This window comes from Equus quagga, chromosome 5, assembly GCF_021613505.1.
Source record: "Equus quagga isolate Etosha38 chromosome 5, UCLA_HA_Equagga_1.0, whole genome shotgun sequence".
Lineage (NCBI taxonomy): Eukaryota > Metazoa > Chordata > Mammalia > Perissodactyla > Equidae > Equus > Equus quagga.
In genome coordinates this window covers 88785514-88803122 of record NC_060271.1, presented here as the reverse complement: position 1 = coordinate 88803122, position 17609 = coordinate 88785514, and the positions used below count along the sequence as shown (strand labels likewise).

Genomic DNA, 17609 nt, shown 5'->3' with positions numbered 1-17609 from the left:
CATCATTGAGAGTATTTTCATAAATTTGTTGTTGTTGTTGAACAATGACTTGGGTCCTAAATAGACAGGAAAAAAACTATCTGGTTCCGACTACTGTGACCCTCTGTGGCTTTCTCCTTTGCCACTCTAGGACTCTGTGTCATTATCATACATTTAGCCTGACAATCTGAATTGGGTAAGTAAAAAGGAGATTTGTCAGCTGAAGCAAGTCCTTAACTCTTTCATCACTCCAAATGCCTTAAAATCATATTTTACCTTATACTATTCTATTGAAACCCAGGACTGGACCCATAATTAACGATACTGGTTTCGCATGTGCCATGAATGCAGGCATTGATAAATGTGGAACTCTATAGCACTCCAACAAGGATCTTGTCTGCATCCTTTCAAAAAGGCTTAAACGAGAAAAGTCCATTTTATTTTGCTGCCCTTAGCTTCCTAAAATTCTGCTTTCAGAGCCAGTTATGTGATCATGCTACAGTATGTTAGCACTGTGCTGTTACCCTCCCCTCTCTCTCATACAGCAGGTCAGAGAAAATGGCATTTTATCTTATAATGAGCATCCAACATACAGTTTTCACTATTGCATTTTAGTATTCCCATCAACTAGATATTCTAGATCATGAGGGCAGCTAGTGTAATCATAATGTCAATGAGAAGGGCTGTTACGATTGAGACTAAAGATTACATGGAAAGAGCCGCTTTGAAACTGGTAATTATTACCAGTCCACTAATAGCAAATGATGCATTACAGTTTCACCATATAATCTGTATTTCACTCAGCTCATGCCAGTGCACCATATTATATTACAGTGCTCACAGATTCTAAATTCCTAAACTGCAGTCATCAATAAATGTGTTACTTGCCATAATTTGTGAAATTACTTTGTTCATAACATCTTTGATGGTTTAGAAAGACTAGAATTGATTTCCTGCGTGGCAAAATTAGGGCTACATTGATTTATTGATGTGTAAAATATAATAATATTCTTCATTTACTCTGATGAAAATCAACTTCTCAATTTGAGAGCCTCATTGGGCATTCACGGGGATTGTTTTGATTTAAAGCAGTAATCTGGGACCTGGCCCTAAGCATGGGAACTCGCATCAAAACGGTTAAAATCAACTACTAGCTCATCTACCAGCTTTCATTTTACTTCATTTTATTGTATGGGGAGACAGGACTCCAGTTCTAGTTTATCACGTGACTTAAAAGTCACATGATCTGGGCCTCAGGGCTTGTAAAAACAAGGCCGTGTGACACTGGACCCCTGGCTCTACTGTTTACTAGCTTGTGGCTCTGGGGCAGTTATTTAATTTCTCTGAGCCTTAGGTTTCCTATTTGCAAAATGTGAGAATAAAAAGAGTACCTTAAAGAATTGTCAGGCTCAAATGACAGACGTATATAAAAGCCCTCTGTAAACTATCAGGTCAAACGGGAATGTGAGTTTTCATTACTACCAGGCTTGATTAGTTGCCTAGCATGATGACTAACCACATTACACACCCAGAAGGGCTTCAAGGGGAAGGTTGGAATCCAGAATCCAGGCCCTACCCCAGGCCGAGGGGAGGCCCTGGTTAGAGGAAGGCAGGAGAGGGCGATGTGAAGGCCTGTGACTGTGGTCCACCCGCAGGGAGGCTAAGTGCTAAGTGCTAAGTGCTAAGTGCTCTGAAAGCCAAGCACAGCTGGTTAAGGGAGCTGAGTGGAGTGGGGATAGGCTTTGCTCGAGAGATTTCTGGAACCCCACAACCCGTTTCCACATACCTTGTTCTGGTCACTCCTAAAATGGTCCTGCCAGTATGGGCACCACCAACTAGGCACCCTCCCTTTGCGGGAAGCAGGGGAGAAGACAGGGTTCCGTTATCAGGCTCCTAGTTTCCCACCCCTCAAATCAAACTCCCTGCCCTCTGGAGGATCAAGCAGAAGAGAAAGAACTAAACTGTTTGCCAGGCCAGCAGCCCCTGGCCTCTCAACTCCATCCTCCTCTCAACTGCCCCACTCCCTTCCTTGCCTTCCCTCCAAGGATGACTCTGTTCCCACAGCCAAGTGTGGGTCCCAGCACCCCCAGCAAAATGAGGAGAGCTCTCTCCACCCAGTCAGCCAGTAGGGACTCGAAAGCTTGAGTCCAATCCCCTGGACTCTACAGTCTGTGACCTAACCCAGGCTTAGGCCCAGCTTGGGGTTGGTAGGGGTAGTGGGGGCAGAGTTGGTGCTTTTAACCCCCTGTACCACCCAGCCCTGAGGACCCAAGAGTTTGTGAAATTCACACAATAACTCTTTGTTACCTAGGATTACCTAGGAGCTAACAAAAATAAACAGCTGGCTTCGAATCTGGCCCCAGGGTGCATGCCCTGCCCTGCAGACACCATTCACAAGATGGTTAGGTCTAATTTACCTCCCATCTGAAAACCAGCCCCCTTTGTGGCCCCAACTCCTGCATCTTGCTCTTCATTATTCTCTTTCCATGACACTTTCTTTTTCTTCTTTCTTTCCATAGCAGGTTATTTTTCATTTACTTTCAAAACAAAAATACTTTCCTTATATAAAAATTAGATGTCACACTTCTTTTTTTCTGGAACCTGCTTTTTTGTGTTTGAGGTGGAATCAACATCCCCCCATCTGACTTTTTAGCCATGCATGACTCATACCATTTATTTCTACATAGAGAAGCAAACTGTATTACCTTCTAAAACAACATCTTTCAAAAACATTCTTATAAACATACAAATCTAAATGTCATATAAAGCTCCCCACTATAAAAGTTGGCTTAAACAAGGAATTGGGTGATGGTAGTGATGGTGATGGTATGGTGCTATCTTTGAATTTCAGCAACAATGCTGTGCAGTTTTCTCTAAAACTAGGAGAAAAACAAGTAGACATGATATATGTATGCACATATATAATATAGCATGTATATATAAAAATATACCATGTTTAAATACACATAAATGCGTATATAACATGCATGAGACATAACTCTGTAGTAACTCTAAACTGACTCGTTTTGGTTCTGGCCTCTGCTAAAGCTGTATGCCATGGAATCAGTCCTAAATAAGGCCATGGGAGTGAATGTCCAGCAATAAAATGGGCCCTGAACACACAGACGTATGCAGTCACCAGCCATGGAGCCAGACAAGACCCTGGGGAGGAGACCCGCAGGGACAAGCTGCTGTCAGCTCCGTGCATCAGTGAGGAAAGACAGAAAAAAATGGAGGGAAAAAGTCACTGGGGGGCTGAGTGGAGTGGGGGAGCCGGTGCCAAGTGAGTAATGGAATAATATACATGCGGATGCCAATCTATTTTGGAAGTAACTCTTTTCAGTACTTAAAAAGTAAGGGTAATTTCCAGAAACTCTCATCTCTATACACATGGACATTTGTAGAAGAAATAATGCTCAACTTACAAATACCCTGCGGGGCATATTCTGCACTCATCCCAGGCGTGGGGATTAGAGCTCCGTGTGCAGAACGAGGGGAGGAGAGGCCCCTCCAGTGCAGAAGTTTATCTGTGAAAGAAACCCAAAAATAAGCACTAAAGCCATAAACAATGTGCATCGTAAACCACAGGATATCACATTTCAATTCCATTAAAATAGATGAACATCATTACAACAGCCTTGCAGATAGTTAACAGGCCCAAGGCCTGTATCAAAAGAACAGTGGTGAGTTATTTTCCACAGTTCTGTTTTGTTTTTAATTTTGGTCTTTTTTGACAAAAGGGAAGGGGTTTGTTTTAGGTACGGGAAGGGCGGGTTCTTTGGTTCATTTGCTTGTTTGTTATTGTTTGATTATTGCCTTATAATAATGAGATGTGTAAATAGCAATGGGAAAATTGGCAACATTGCGGGTAGGCTGGTAAAAGGAGGGCATTTATCTGCAAGGCTGGTTTACATGCATACATTTACTTTACTTTATAGACAAGCACAAGCAAAGAAAGAACATACTAATAGGAAATGAGTGGGTTTGTGAATCATTTCTTCTAGAACAGAGTCCCACTCTGCTTTCCTGTCCCACTGCCCCCTCTGCCCATTGCTGTATTTATGACAGTACCTTCAGTAATAGGGAAGCCTTAGGCATTTCAGGACTTGGTTGCACCACACTCTAGAATTGTATCAGTGGGGTACCCCATATAGACACGGCTTCTTACAACACAAACAGTGGAGAATAAAGATTAGACTTCTGAGGTTAAAATAACTTTGGTCAAGTCCCCACCTTGCCGGTGAGGAATCCTACCATTAAGTGACAAGGAGAGAACCAGCATTCCAATAATAGCAGCACCCCAAGAAAGTGCCCACCTTCTCCATTCTACTAGACTTTGTTGCATGCTGGTGAGGCAAAACGAATTCTCACAATAATAAACATAAATCTAGCAGTAAATCAAGCATTCCTAGCCCTGAGGTTTTTGTGAGAAAGGAAATATTTGGTTTGTGCAACCTGGGGATCATATGGTTTATGTGGTAAGTTCCTAGCTTTTCCAAGTCCACCTTGAGCTAACCAAGCACGGAGACTCAACCTTCTGACAGTGGAGGACAGATGAGGCAGCAGAAGCTTGGTGTGTTCTAGAGGCTTGGAGTTTATGGTGATTGGGGGAGGCCAGAGAGAAGAAAAACAGTCTTTGATGGTGAGTAAACAGAGTATGTTTTCCATTGGCTTAATATTAAGAGCACTTAAAAGTGTTGTTGTTATACTCGAGTATAGCAGGTCTCAAGTGTAAAATACATCCTGTTCTCCTTTATATAGATCACATTGCCAAGAACAGCCGGGGCAGTCGGCACAAGGTTCCCTTTCATGAGGAGCCTGGTGGGTAACAATGGTGTGTTGCTCCTGGAAGCTCTTACGCAGACGCAGAAATCTGTTGTTACCAGGCCTGCAAAGGGAGGCCGCTGTGGAGGTTCCACCTAGCCCGAGACCGTCTCAAAAGGCATGTCCTGACCCAAAACGAAATGAAAACTACAAAATGAACCAACAAAAGCAGGAAGACGGGACTTAAAAAACAAGTATGTCTTCATCTGACTGTTGAGGTTAAGTGCATGGAGGGTATAGGGGAAAATTAACCACAGATGCAGTCATAGTGTTTTTCAACAAGAAATCTGAGAATGCATTTTTGCACTTGCTCTCGCCTCAGCTATTTAATAAGTTTGTTTGTTACCAAGACCGAAATCTTTTTCTTAGGAGACTACACAACCGAGATGCCTCTGTGACCCCAGCATAAAAGCAACAAGGTACTTGGACCCTCACATCGGGAGAGTCTGATTTCAAATTCCCTGCCACTTACTCTGGGAAGAGACTTTGAGGAGCCTCAAAAGACCTCCAGCAAGAAATGGGAGAACTGCTCACCTAATCCATGCCTAGCCAACTTGCATGCGTCTCTGCCTTGCAAACCTGTCCACAAACCCAGTGGCCCTGTGCAAGCCCAGCTTCAGAGGCAGCAGCCTTGCCCAGCTCTCCACAGCGCCTGGCCCCGTAGCAAAGTGAGGGCTCATCAAGGAGAGTTCCAGTTTCTGGCATTGGTTTTGTTTTTGTTTTTTGAGTTGTAAAATAGCTAAGAGATCGTCAAGTCTATGCCTTCATTTTACAGATGGGGAAGCTGAGGCCTTGAGAAATTAAGTGACTGGCCCACAGCTGTACTGATGGTTAACCACAAAGCAAAGATCAGAATTAGTCTCCTGACTCCCACCTGGTCCAGTGCTCTTTCCTGGGATATTCCTCTCTCTCCTCCCCTCTGCTGCGCTCGTACTGGTCCTCACCGCCCGAGAAGTACCAGCGAGGAGGGTTCTCGGTCTCCTGACCCATTAGGAGAAACCACCTCTCTCTCTTAACAACTCCTTGGGGCAGCATCCAGCCCAGAGGTGTTGAGTGGGCCTTTCACAAGGTCCAAATGAACTGACTCGGTTTGAAAATTGGAAAACCACACCTGTCACCCCCACTGTTTTCACCCTCTACCTCTGCTTCCCCCCAGAGAATTAGCCAGCTGAAGAGAAACAAAGCATTCCTATCAGCCTAACAAGCCACCGACATCGTGTGCGTGAGACAGCCTCATACTTGCACTTCTCTTCCTCCAGGAAGAGGGTCGGTCAAAGCAGAGGCAACGGGGAACCCCAGCTGACTGTGCTGCCTCTCCCACGGAACACGTCCACAGCATTCTCCTTGGTAAGTGGAACTGACATTCCCACAGGAACTGGAAATGCTAAATTGTTAATAGCCTCCCTAGTGTTTAACTTCTTGCTATGATGCTTTCAATTATTTCATCACTGTTTAGGCAGGGTAAAGTCTCACATTTAATGTTTCTAAGCCATCACACTCAAGGACCAGCTCTGCCTTTCCAGGCCGCCCCTGGTTGAGGGCCTCTTCTGCTCCCACCCGTGTTTTCATTCTCCCCAGGGAGAGATGGGCTCGGGTGACTGCCTGGGAAGTGGGGGGTCCAGCTATGATCTCTTTATTTCCCTGGTGGAATACTCTTAGGGCGGTGGTTCTCAAAGGGCAGGCCCAGGCCCAGCACCAGCATCACCTGGGAGCTCGCCGGAAATGTAAATTCCCAGGCCCTACCTCAGACTCACTGAATCAGAAACTGGGTGCAGGGAGAGGGGGGAAGCAGGCTGTGTTTAACAAGCCCTCCAGGTGATTCAATGCACAATCCAGTTTAATAAGCGCCATCTTAAGGTAAGGAGAGGCAAGAAGCCAGAAGCTTTGATGTTCCCCCGGCAGAGCTCCAGAATGGCTACGAGGCTGTCATCCCTTCCGTCTGGGACTCACTTCCTTTAGGACTGGAACAGTCAAAAACAGAGAAAGCTTAAGGAATTCCTAAGGATCCCTCCATGTGGAATCGAGGTTCCACCCCTCACTCACTGACAGGAGAGGAAACAGGCCCAGGCTCTCCATCAAGCAGGGAACCCTCCTGGCATAGGACAGCATCCAAACCAGCTTATGCGAGGCAGGTGGTGTCCTCGCCGCTTCCATAAAAGCTGAAAGGTTTGAGAAGGCAGCTGTGGCTCACGGCACGGATGGAGCGAGAACCGGACTTCTGTTTCCCTTTCCGGACTGTCAAATGTGACATGTTGCCCTCTTCTGAATCAATCTCTTTTCAAATGCCTTGCACTCCTCTGGTGAAAGGTGTTTAACCTGTTCTGTTTCATAAAGGTCTCTCTAGACCCAGCGTCTCCATTTCCACTCGGGGCCTCAGAAATGCCTCATGCACTATTAGGTTGCAAAGCTTCCTTATGGCTGAACAAAAAACAAGGAATCTTATTTTTCAGGTCTCGTTAAAAATCTTCAATAAATTGGGAATGGCTTTGATTTAATGTTAGACATTGGCCACTTCACATTTCTGTATGTATTGGGTACCACCTTTCGATGCAGAGCTCTGTAAGCCCAGTGGAATGTCCCTGAAATTTAAGGTCATTAAATCAAGTTTTAGGTTTCCTCACGAACATCTCCAGAATTCCTTTACTATTGACATTCTATTTGTTTCTGAAACCAATCACTGGGTGTGTAATACAGCCACATTACTGTCCACTAATCAACAAGTAATACTGTTGACTTACAAACATGCCAAAACAGCTAACCACAAAGCATCACTTCCGACACACTTAATGACTGACTACTCCAGGTGCCTGACTTTTATCAGGTACTAAAACCCCAGGCCTCTCCAGAGAAGTACATAGATGTATAGATGTTTGTCGTTCACTAAAATACATATGTATACATATATATTTTTTTCATAAACATATTTTCAGACAACTTCCCTGTTTTTCCAACGTGACAGGACACAAAAAAAGTCAAGCCGTCCCCGAGTGGAATGGCTACCTTGTGAAACAGTGACCTCTCTTTCACCTTGGGTCTTTAAGAAGGGAATGGATAACAACCCTCCATGACTGGGAGGGATCTCTGTACCGGTGACCAGCAGAGCGGCCAAAATAAAGGACCCTTACAGTCCCTTCCAGCTCCAAGATTCTCAAGTGGCCCCCCTGCCCAGCCAGTAGCCAACTTCTAGACTACACTTGCATCCTGAGAGTTTGTGAAGTTCCCTGAATGAACCAATTCCAGTTCTATCAATATTACTGGATCCAAATCACAAAAATAACTACAGGGCTGCGAGTCCAGGCTGGAGGCTTCTTTATCCAACCCCAAAGCCACTCCACCGAATGTCCTTCTAGCTCTTGACCCTCCGTTTACGACAGAGACCAGCTCTTCTCTCTCAGATTCTGTGACTTCCCAGAGTATTAGAGAGCAAACATTAGCTGCGCCTGTGTCTTGAGTCCTGTCAATCTGAACTGAAAATGTGCCAGCTCTACCGTCACCAACAGACTTCTTAATTAACCTTCTGATATTGTCAAAATCGCATTCCCTTTCGTTCTAGAAATGAGCATTTACATGAGCATTTTCGCCATCGCTGCTTTTTTACTAGCTAAGGTTTTACTGAATTGCAATGCTCTTTAAAAAGTATGTCCTGTACAAATGAATGCAAGCAAGAATTCTAGAGACATCACACTGCAGAATTCCTTTGCTACACCTTGCTCGTGGTCCTTCTATTCCCGGGTACTTCATCAGTGATTTAATTTCAATCACCCATTTAAAAGCCCTTTTTCTTTTTTTTTTGACCAATTCTATCCTCAGAGCCTTAATTATCTGAACAACAGGTTACTACCTTCACCTTCTCACAGTTCTCATCCTAGGCATTCGCTCTATGAGAGGGGAGGGAGAGACGACATCCTTCATGCCCCTTTATCTATAAAAATGGAAAAAATGCAAGCCACCAATCTGTCAGGCCTAAACAAAATTTTCTGCAATCTGTGTCTTTAACATAAGCAAAGCATATAATTCAAAAAAAGAGAGCTTGCTTTTCTGAAGAATAACTAAGCCAAAGACATTGTGTTTCATCTTTGTGTTGAAATGCAGATTTCCCACTAAAAAGGCAAATCTTTCATTTCAAAAGGTTGAATAGGATGGTACTTAAAAAAAGAATTCCAGCTGGTTAAATTTAGGATGTTGAAAAAAGTTCACTCCAATAAGATTCTTTGGCTCTGGGCCCAAAGTATTTTCACTTGATGGTGAATTAGATAAATTTTTATTACACTTTAAGCTTTTGCCTTAGAATGGTAGAACTTATCGAGGAGACTACAAGGGCCGCTGCATGAAAAGACAAATTGTCTTAGGACAATTTTTTTTTCCTTTGTTTAACTGTGTACCTCACTATGCCAAACTTGTGTACCCAGGATAAATTCCATTCATTCATTCTTTCCTGCATTCATTCAACAACTATTTACCAAGTACCCATAATGCCTAAAGCAATGGGCTAGCCTCTGTGGGTAACACAAAGAAAACTCAGACACTTCCATACAGGAGCTTTCATCCGGTAGAGAAAGAACATAGGGCCTGGACAGAAATCGCTCTACTCCAAAGCAGAAAGTGTGTCATGAGAGAAGTACAGATAAACTGCTATGGCAATTCAAAGGAAGAAAAACGACTTCCACTGGGAAAGGAGGAGAGCGGCCTTAGGGAAGAGGTAACTTAGGAAGTGGACCTAGAGAGCTAAGAGGAAGGACTTTACGGACAAAAAAAAAAGCAGGTATACAGATGCTCAGAGAGAAGCAAAACCCAAGGTGTGCACAGAGCAAACAGGGCCCAACAGGTACGTACATTTAAATCAAAATATTGTACACTGATTCATTTGATTGATAACAGAGGATATGGTCATTGAAATAAACCTCTGAGGACTTCTTCGAAGTCTTCAGCTTTCACGACTTCACATTTTGTTAAAATCAGGGACACAGCCAGGTGGACTCTTGTGAAACCCTTTATGAAAGTTCATCTGTCCTGTTTTGTTTTCCCCCCACCTTTTTTTACCCCCAATGAATGGTGGGTGGTCTCCAAAGGCAGAATTCCCTGTGTTTTATTCCTCTGAGTCAGACAAACGAGTGTTGATAGCCATGTTCTTCTCTGCAATACTGCCTCCCTGGCTTAAATGATCTATTTCAGGTGTATCATTGCCAGTTTAAGATGGGCTTGTACTTGCTGACACATTTTCAACAAATGACTGTGCGAGAAATGTGGAGATCTTCCTACACTGCTTTGTCTCTTCAATTATCAACTTGACCTTCCCTCCAAATTTCCCCTCTTTCTTCTCTTCAAAGCCACGGCGAGGGCGGAGGAAACCTCACTCCTGCTCTGAGTTCTTTGAGGATTTTGTTTGTGTGTGGTGGGGTGTGATTGAGTGTGTGTGTGTGTGTGCACAGGCTTGCTTCTACCTGAAGTATTTTTCAGGTTATTTGGGGGAATTTGGGAGCTACTTTTGAAGATGCCCTTGCCCAATGCATCCCCCCAGGAGTCCCACTGAACCTCACTTTCCACATTCTTTTCTTCCTTTAGGACGTCGTCAGGGGCTCATTCCTCTGCAGAGACTGCTGGAACAGAGTCAGGAATCTAGGTTCTTCAGTCCCAACTCTGCTACTCACCAGCTGTGTGTGACCTTGAGTAAATCCCTTCCCCTTCCGGCCCTAAGTTTTCCATCTTTAAAAAGAGAAGCCTGGATTAGACGGATGACTTCTGTCTCCTGTTCCCCATGCCAGTCAGAGCCTGCTGGAGACCAGACCTAGGGAAAGGTCTTGAGTGCAGTTAAGAGACCTACTCTGGGCCATCCTAGAAGCTGGCCAAGACGGGCCTGTGCCCCTTGTGACCTTGCAGAGATTAGGAGGAACCTCCAGGCTGGTGTGGCCTCGGTCCAGCCCCCAGGTTAACTCTTAGACTCAGAGAGTAACCTAGTGATGGATTTCAACCTCCTGGGGCACAGTCTTGCAATGCTCACCTGTCTGAGCTTCAAGGAGGAAACCTAGATGGGTCTTGAGCCAAAGAGACTGAAGGTCAGAGAGAACCAGGAAGAAACGTCCCACAAACTCAGGCTAAATGTCAAGGGAAAAGGTCTGTCTCTGCCGCCCGTGCCAGAAGGTCAGAGGCAAAGCTTGGCCTCATGCCAGAGCCTGGCACCCATGGCTCATGAGGGCACACACAGGACTCTAAGAAAAGCCAGAGTCCTCTCCCAGCCACCTCAAACCAAGGAGGCAAGGCCCCAGCATCCTGTGGTCCCTGCCCTCAACCAACATGAGGGGTTCCTGGAAAGCCATGTGTAAAATGGGTTTCTGTAAACTGACTCACATTTGCGAACCGACATAATTTCAGAGATGTTTCATCACCCTTCCAGGCTCATCGAAAATTGGCAGGGCTTCTAACATTTTACCTTTTAAGTGCTTCTTCCTCCACCCCCTCCCCAACCTCTCTGTCAAGTAGTTAATGATCTGTAAACAAACACTTTAAATTCAGTGGGGGAGCTCACTATTTAAAGGAACCCTGTGGCGAAACCTTTTGAAAAGTTAACAATCTTTCTGTAATGTGAAAAATCACCCTCTAATTTATCAGTTTCCATTGATGAGATTTTTGTGTGTATTGGGCTTTCTTAAGGTAGGGCTCAACGGCAATACCTTTATGGTTAGAAGAAGAGGTGAGTGATGAAAGAAGCTGCCCCGATGCATTTCTTTCACCCAAATTGTGCAGCCTCACACTAATGTATTCGAAGACACCACTCACACCTCCCTACCCCACCTGAGAAATGAAGAGAAGGATGGAAAATCATAGTCCCAGACACCTGGAAAGCCTCGAAAACCACACTTGAGTTTCTCCCGATTTAAGTATTAGATGCCTGAGGAGGGTAAAATGAGCATTTTCAACTGAGGGGAGGAAGAGGCATTTGGGCTGTAGAGATGGATCCGAGGAGACTGACCATTTGCCTAGCAAACGTTTAATTCTGATAACACCAGCCAGGGCAGAGAAGGACTTGTCTATCAAAGCCAACAGAACACGCAACTCCCAAATTACTCTGAAGAGGCCACCCAAGCATTTTTATCTGTGTCAACTCACAACGAATGTCATTTATGCCTCTATATCACCATTTTCATCAGTCTCGGGAAAATGCCAGAGTAAGCTTAAGAAAACCATGCTTAGCACTTATGAGACCCTTGATGTTTTCAGGAGTTCTTGGGCACTGTGGAAGAAGAAGTCGGCGGGGTGGGGCAGTGGCAGTGTCCCCCCAGCTGGAGGGACAGGGGAGGGGAGAGGCATGGTTGGAAGATGAGAGCAGGCCCAGGCTGCACTGCCGCCCAGCCAGCTGGAGAGTTTTCTGGTCTTATCTTCCAGGACTGATCTGTGCAACCCTTCAACGGAATTGGGGCCCAGGAAGAATGGGCAGCCCAGGAAGGCTCTGTCAGACCTACAAGCCTGGCCCTTCTTAAGGACGTGTGTCCTGAGCTCTGTGCAGGGCTTTACCTTCTTCCTGAAGCGCACTCCTCACATTCCGGCCCCAAGAAATCCTGTGGGATGAGGGAAGGTATTATCCTCACCTCCCCAGAGAGGAAATGAAGATCTCAGAAGCCTCCTGCTGCAGGTCTTGAGGGCAGGGCTGGAACTCAGAGTCCTGCCCACCTTGGTGGGGCCTAAGCTTTGCCCCTCGTCACGACTCACCTCAGGAGCCCTCAAGGTGGGCCAAGGGAGAGTGTATTATCTGGGCACTAGTCTTACAGGCAATCACTTGCCTTCCTGAGACTATAAAGGGGTATGTGTGTGTTGGAGAAAGTGGGGAAGGCACACTCCACAGGCCTAATGCTCTGTGACAATCTTGGCCAGGAGATTCTTAGAACCAGAATTGGCCATACTCCAGAATTAAAACTTATTATGTCCTATGGTTAACGAAGAACTGCTTGGAAATTATGAGAACTAATTTAAGGCTTCAAAGCTCTACAAATGAAAAAGAAAATGGTCTAGCAGGTCAGGCTCTGACATTTCTTCAGGAACAAAACTAGGCTGCCCTCTCGCCTGAGGTGAGATTCAATCAAGGAGGGTTCTGGTGCTGAGAGGCCAGGCCTCGTCCCATGGCAGCGAGTTCTTCTTTCAGAAACAGGCCTCTGCCCGCCCACAAGCTCCTCCAACTCTGCTACCCTCTCCTCGGTCTCTCAGCACCTTCCCTCCTCCCGGGCACAGAGCAGCGGAGCTCCAAGCTCCAGCCTCAGCCCTAACCTCTCTGACAGAGTTCCACAGAACAAAGGAGGGGCAGACACAGCCTGTTTATTTGAGGCCTATTTTCTTGGCTTCATAGTTATTTTCCTGGCTCTTTACCCAATTTCTAATCCTTCATTTATATCACTGGCCAACCTGGAAAGAATTTCCTGAATAAAAAAAGCGATGCCCACATGTATAATCTGCAACCATTCAAAAGGCCCCAGTCCAGCCACAGGGTGGGCGCCGCTGGCTGTTCTCAAGTCTACTAATTCTGTTGATTCAACGGGGGTAAGACCCAAAGTTATGAGACAACTCCAAGCTCCTCAAACCAAGAAGGCACCATCTCAACTCCTTTTTACCCACTGAATAGGTCCACTTGGGAACTCAGCTTGTGGAGACCTAGCCTCTCTGGGTCAAGGGGCCACGATCCTGCTTTCTCTTTTCCATAGGCATCAAGGCGGGGGGGGTGGGCGTGCTAAAGGGACCCCACACCACAGGGGACAACCCAGGATCATTTTTTATTTTGAATCTCTCTAAGATTCAATGAGATTCTTTATTGTGAATCTCATTCCCTGGGAACTGAGGTCTGGGAGGGTTAGCATTCCCGGCTATACTCTGTTTCCATGCAGGCCCAACCGTGAAACTGACCTGGAGCCACCAATGTCAAGATGTCTTATGTCTACTAGGAATGAGAGACACTCCACTCTCCCTAACAAGCCCCTCAGGCTGAAATCCTTTTGCTTCCAGAGCCTCAACTTTTGACTTCTGGGTAGAAAGCCCCCTCTGTCAGTGTCCCACAGATCTCGGCCGCCATGGCGCTCAAACCCTGTCAGGCGGTGGGGAGCGTGGACAGCAGAGCTGACGCGCTTTCAAAGAGGCCTACCAGGCAAGAACCGTCCTGTACTCCTGCCCCGGCTCTAACGCAATAAAATGTCTTTTATCAGTGTAATTCAAGGCAAAGAGTCAAGGGTCTGTCACCATTTTAAAGAGGCTTATTACATGGCCACAAAAATTTGCCTCAGGCTCAAACCTGGCATGTAAGGTATCAGCGTGGGACAGGTTCTTTTGATTTGATTTTATTTTCTTACAAAATCTGAAAATGAAATGCTTCTGTCCCTCCCTTCCACCAACCGTTTTTTGATTTATAAGGAGAAGGAAAGAAATCTGAAGTTGACAGGTTGGGACAACTCCACTCAGCTTTCTCACTCAAAAGCTGCTTTTGTTAAACCATACTTTGCATTTATGGCCTGCGGCTCTTGGCTGACTCTGGAGGCTCCTCCAGTGTGGGGCAGGCTGTGGACTTTCTCGGGAGGAGGCCCCACTGAGATTACTGCCCCCCTGAACCCGGGAGGGTGGGGGCACACTGTAGCTCAGGGGGCTGGGAGCACAAAGGCCCCTGGTTAGACAATGGAAGGGACAGCAAAGGATATGCCACTCTTCTGTCCTCAGCTCTACACTACATCTCTCCAGGGCTCCACGCGATCATCATTTATCTACCACCACTGGTTCCCCAACTAAAGTCTAAGCCTTCTGAGAACCAAGACTGTACTGTCTACCTCTCATCGCCCGGCATCTTCTAGGCACAGAAGAGGCCCTCAACAAACACTCAGAAATCCAGCACTGTTCAGTGGCCTTCTCTTCCTGTTCAAGAGCTACTCTAAACGACCGGGCTAGAAGGAGCTGCTATGGAGCCACAGTGACCAGGGGAACCTTTCCTTCCCGAAGTCACTGAGGTCTCTCCAGTAAATGATTCACTAAGCAAGGAGTCTCCAGATCAGCCTTGACCCAGGAAATGATTACAGCCCCTTGAAAGTGGCTGCTGGCCTATCGGTTCACTGTACAATTTTGGCAATCTGTAATTGCATATTTACTCAATGGTTGTTATGGACAATCGGGTTAATAATTTACTCTCCAAATGGTGTGTAATTACACAGTTAGAAGAGTTACAATAGATGTCAAATTTCTTTAAGACTTCTGATGAATTGGTCCAAATTACCTAGTCTGGGTCCCTTTCCTCTCCCTCTCTCAATTGTTTTTAGCAATCTCCCAGACTTTCCTCTATTCTCACCCCCCTACCTACACCCCCATCTTTCTGCCCCGAGAGAAAGAACAGTGTGAAGTCCTTCAGTTAAATAATCCTATCTAGAACCCATAGTTTTGTTCCACTAAAAGGGCTTAAAAATAAGGCTAGGAAGCGAGCCATGGAAGGTGGCTAGATGATTTCATCTGCCTCCCTGCCTCCGATGCAGGAGGCCACCTGCAGCAACCCACACCTCATCGCCCAAGTTACACCAGATTCTGGCACAGCCCAGCGGAGGCCCAGGGAAGACAGAATGCAAAGCCCTGGTGTGCCTTAGGAGGCCAGGGCTTCCCAGCCAAATGCTGGCAAGGACCTGGAATGTGAAACTGTGGCCACAGGCTTAGGAGACAACTGGGCAGATTCCCTTCCCACCCAGAGCCCCTGACCAAGCCCAGGCCTCCACGTCTGCTCGGGACATGCTGGAGGGTATGCAGAAACAGGTACACCCTGGAAACAAAAATGAGCAGGTATCCCAAGAAAAGGCAAAACATTCAGAACTCATGGTCTCCTCTCCATCCCCCAAGACCCAAACCAGGCCCTTCACACCTCTGCTTTGTGGTTTTAACACACTACACCTCACCTACCACAAGCATATAACCTGCTTTCAAGGACCAAAGCAATTTCTGCCCCCTAATAGGGTAATGTGATCAGGTGACCCAGGTCACCCCAGACTGGAACCGAGGCTGCCCAGGCCACAGCTGCAGGGCCTGGCACGGAAACACAGACCAGATAAGGGTCCTTGAACACAGCTGGTGAAGGAAGAGAGTGGACAAAGGTGACAGAGTTGTGTCCACATCTGGCTCCTGGCACACAACCCAGGGCTCCAGTGTTTTATAAGGTGCTTTTCTTTTTACAGATGAGATTTATTTCCTTATAGCCCTCCAGTACATCTTATGCTATGGCGGGAGAGCCTTTTGACCACCACGTTATTTTCGAATCTTAAGAGCTCAGCATGCTCTCTGGGAAGTGAATTAGGAAAAGCCCAGAGAGACAGCCAGTCCCACAGAAAATCCTTGGACTCATGAAACCCATCTACATCCAAAGAACGACTCTGGTCAGTTCTAATCTTGGTGTCAAAAGAACAGGGATAGAGTAATGTTTCCCAGCTGAGGACTTGGCTGTCACTTTCAGATCTACCATCCCGCTCAGCAGGGGCGGGATGCCCCTGATGCCCAGAGAAGGGGCAGTCTGTTAAACGGGGGCTCTCTATAAGTGGAGAACATTTGGGATCATTCTATCTAGAGAGTTTGGTTAAAGATTTTTTGTGGTTTGTTCAGATTGTGGTTTCTTTTCCCGCATAAAAAAAAAAAATAAACTTGGAGCTGTATTTGTTTCCTGTTCGTGGAGCGGACAGAAGGAGGGAGTGCAGTGGAGGAGGTGTGTGGGGAGAAGGCTGATAGATGGAGCGGGGCCGAGAATATCCGGAATTGGAGAAAAGTGAGAAATGGCGCTTTTTTCTTGGCTTCCAAACAGTTGTAATTTCTACTGCCGCTGCTTAGATCCTGGGCACCAGGCACAGAGAGTGGGAAAAGGGGCATGTGACAACTTTGCACAAATCAGGATTTGGCATTTAAATCCACAGGAAGCAAGAAGAATAGAGGGACTTCTTATTTATAGATTTGCAGATGAATTGAATGAGATAACCAAAATGCACTTCTCGTGTATCTGAAGGAGCAATTCCATTTTCAGACTTGGAAAGTTTCCCATAATTGAGCATCACCCGACCCCAGCAGCACACTGCATCCCAAGGTTAAGATCCGCTTCAAAAACCAGGCAGAAGGCTGCTGCTTCGGTGGTAGCTCAAGAATTCCACTTTGAAGGACAGGTTGGTACCACACTACATTTAACTGGATTCAGTTCATCTGATTATACACTGCCTTGCTTTCTGGAATATGTAATCATCTCTTTCCGATGACATTTTAAATATCCAACTAGACAAATAATTGCAGCAATAATTGATAGCAGAGTCAAGCTGGAAGATCGCTGATTGGCAGAATCCCCACCGAAACAAATCTTCTTTCTTTCAAACATTACAGGAATGATGCTTCAATCTAACTTTTGCTGATAAATGCTCAAAATCTGATTTACTGATAAAGGCACTGCAAGAAAACCTGCACTTCGGCCTGTGATTACTTTGTGAGCTGTTTGAGCAGAATCAGGCAGTGTGATTTATATTATTTTATTTCCCTTGAATAATTGCAAAGAGAGTGTGGGAAGTTTGGGAGGAGAATCAATGCAAGCAAGAGAGTGTTGCTCCTTAATGCTGTACTTCCTGAGCAATGTCGGCCAGCATCAATGCCTTTCACCCTCCAATATGTACCTCGTGGTGGAGAAATGGTCTCGACAGGGGGAACATCCAGAAAGGAAAACACACAAATGATCGGCTCCACTCAGGACTTTGAAAGCTGGTTTAAATCAATGCCTCAAACCAGGACTCAAATTCCCCCGCCCTGTGCAAAGTGCCCTGGACAGGGTTAGGAGGCTGGAG

The 17609-nt window shown here is 45.9% G+C and overlaps 1 protein-coding gene across 8 annotated transcripts in view; it reads right to left on the bottom strand.

The window, feature by feature from the left end:
- Nucleotides 1–17609, bottom strand: part of BCL11A (BCL11 transcription factor A) — a 97553-nt gene that overhangs the window by 12098 nt on the left and 67846 nt on the right. For 6 of the 8 annotated variants that reach the window (XM_046662280.1, XM_046662284.1, XM_046662278.1 and 3 more), the window contains one exon: nucleotides 3405–3506. The exons of the other annotated variants lie outside the window; for them this stretch is intronic. In XM_046662280.1, the coding sequence (XP_046518236.1) occupies nucleotides 3405–3506 (102 nt within the window). The remainder of the gene's footprint in view (nucleotides 1–3404; nucleotides 3507–17609) is intronic. 8 annotated transcript variants of the gene reach the window in all.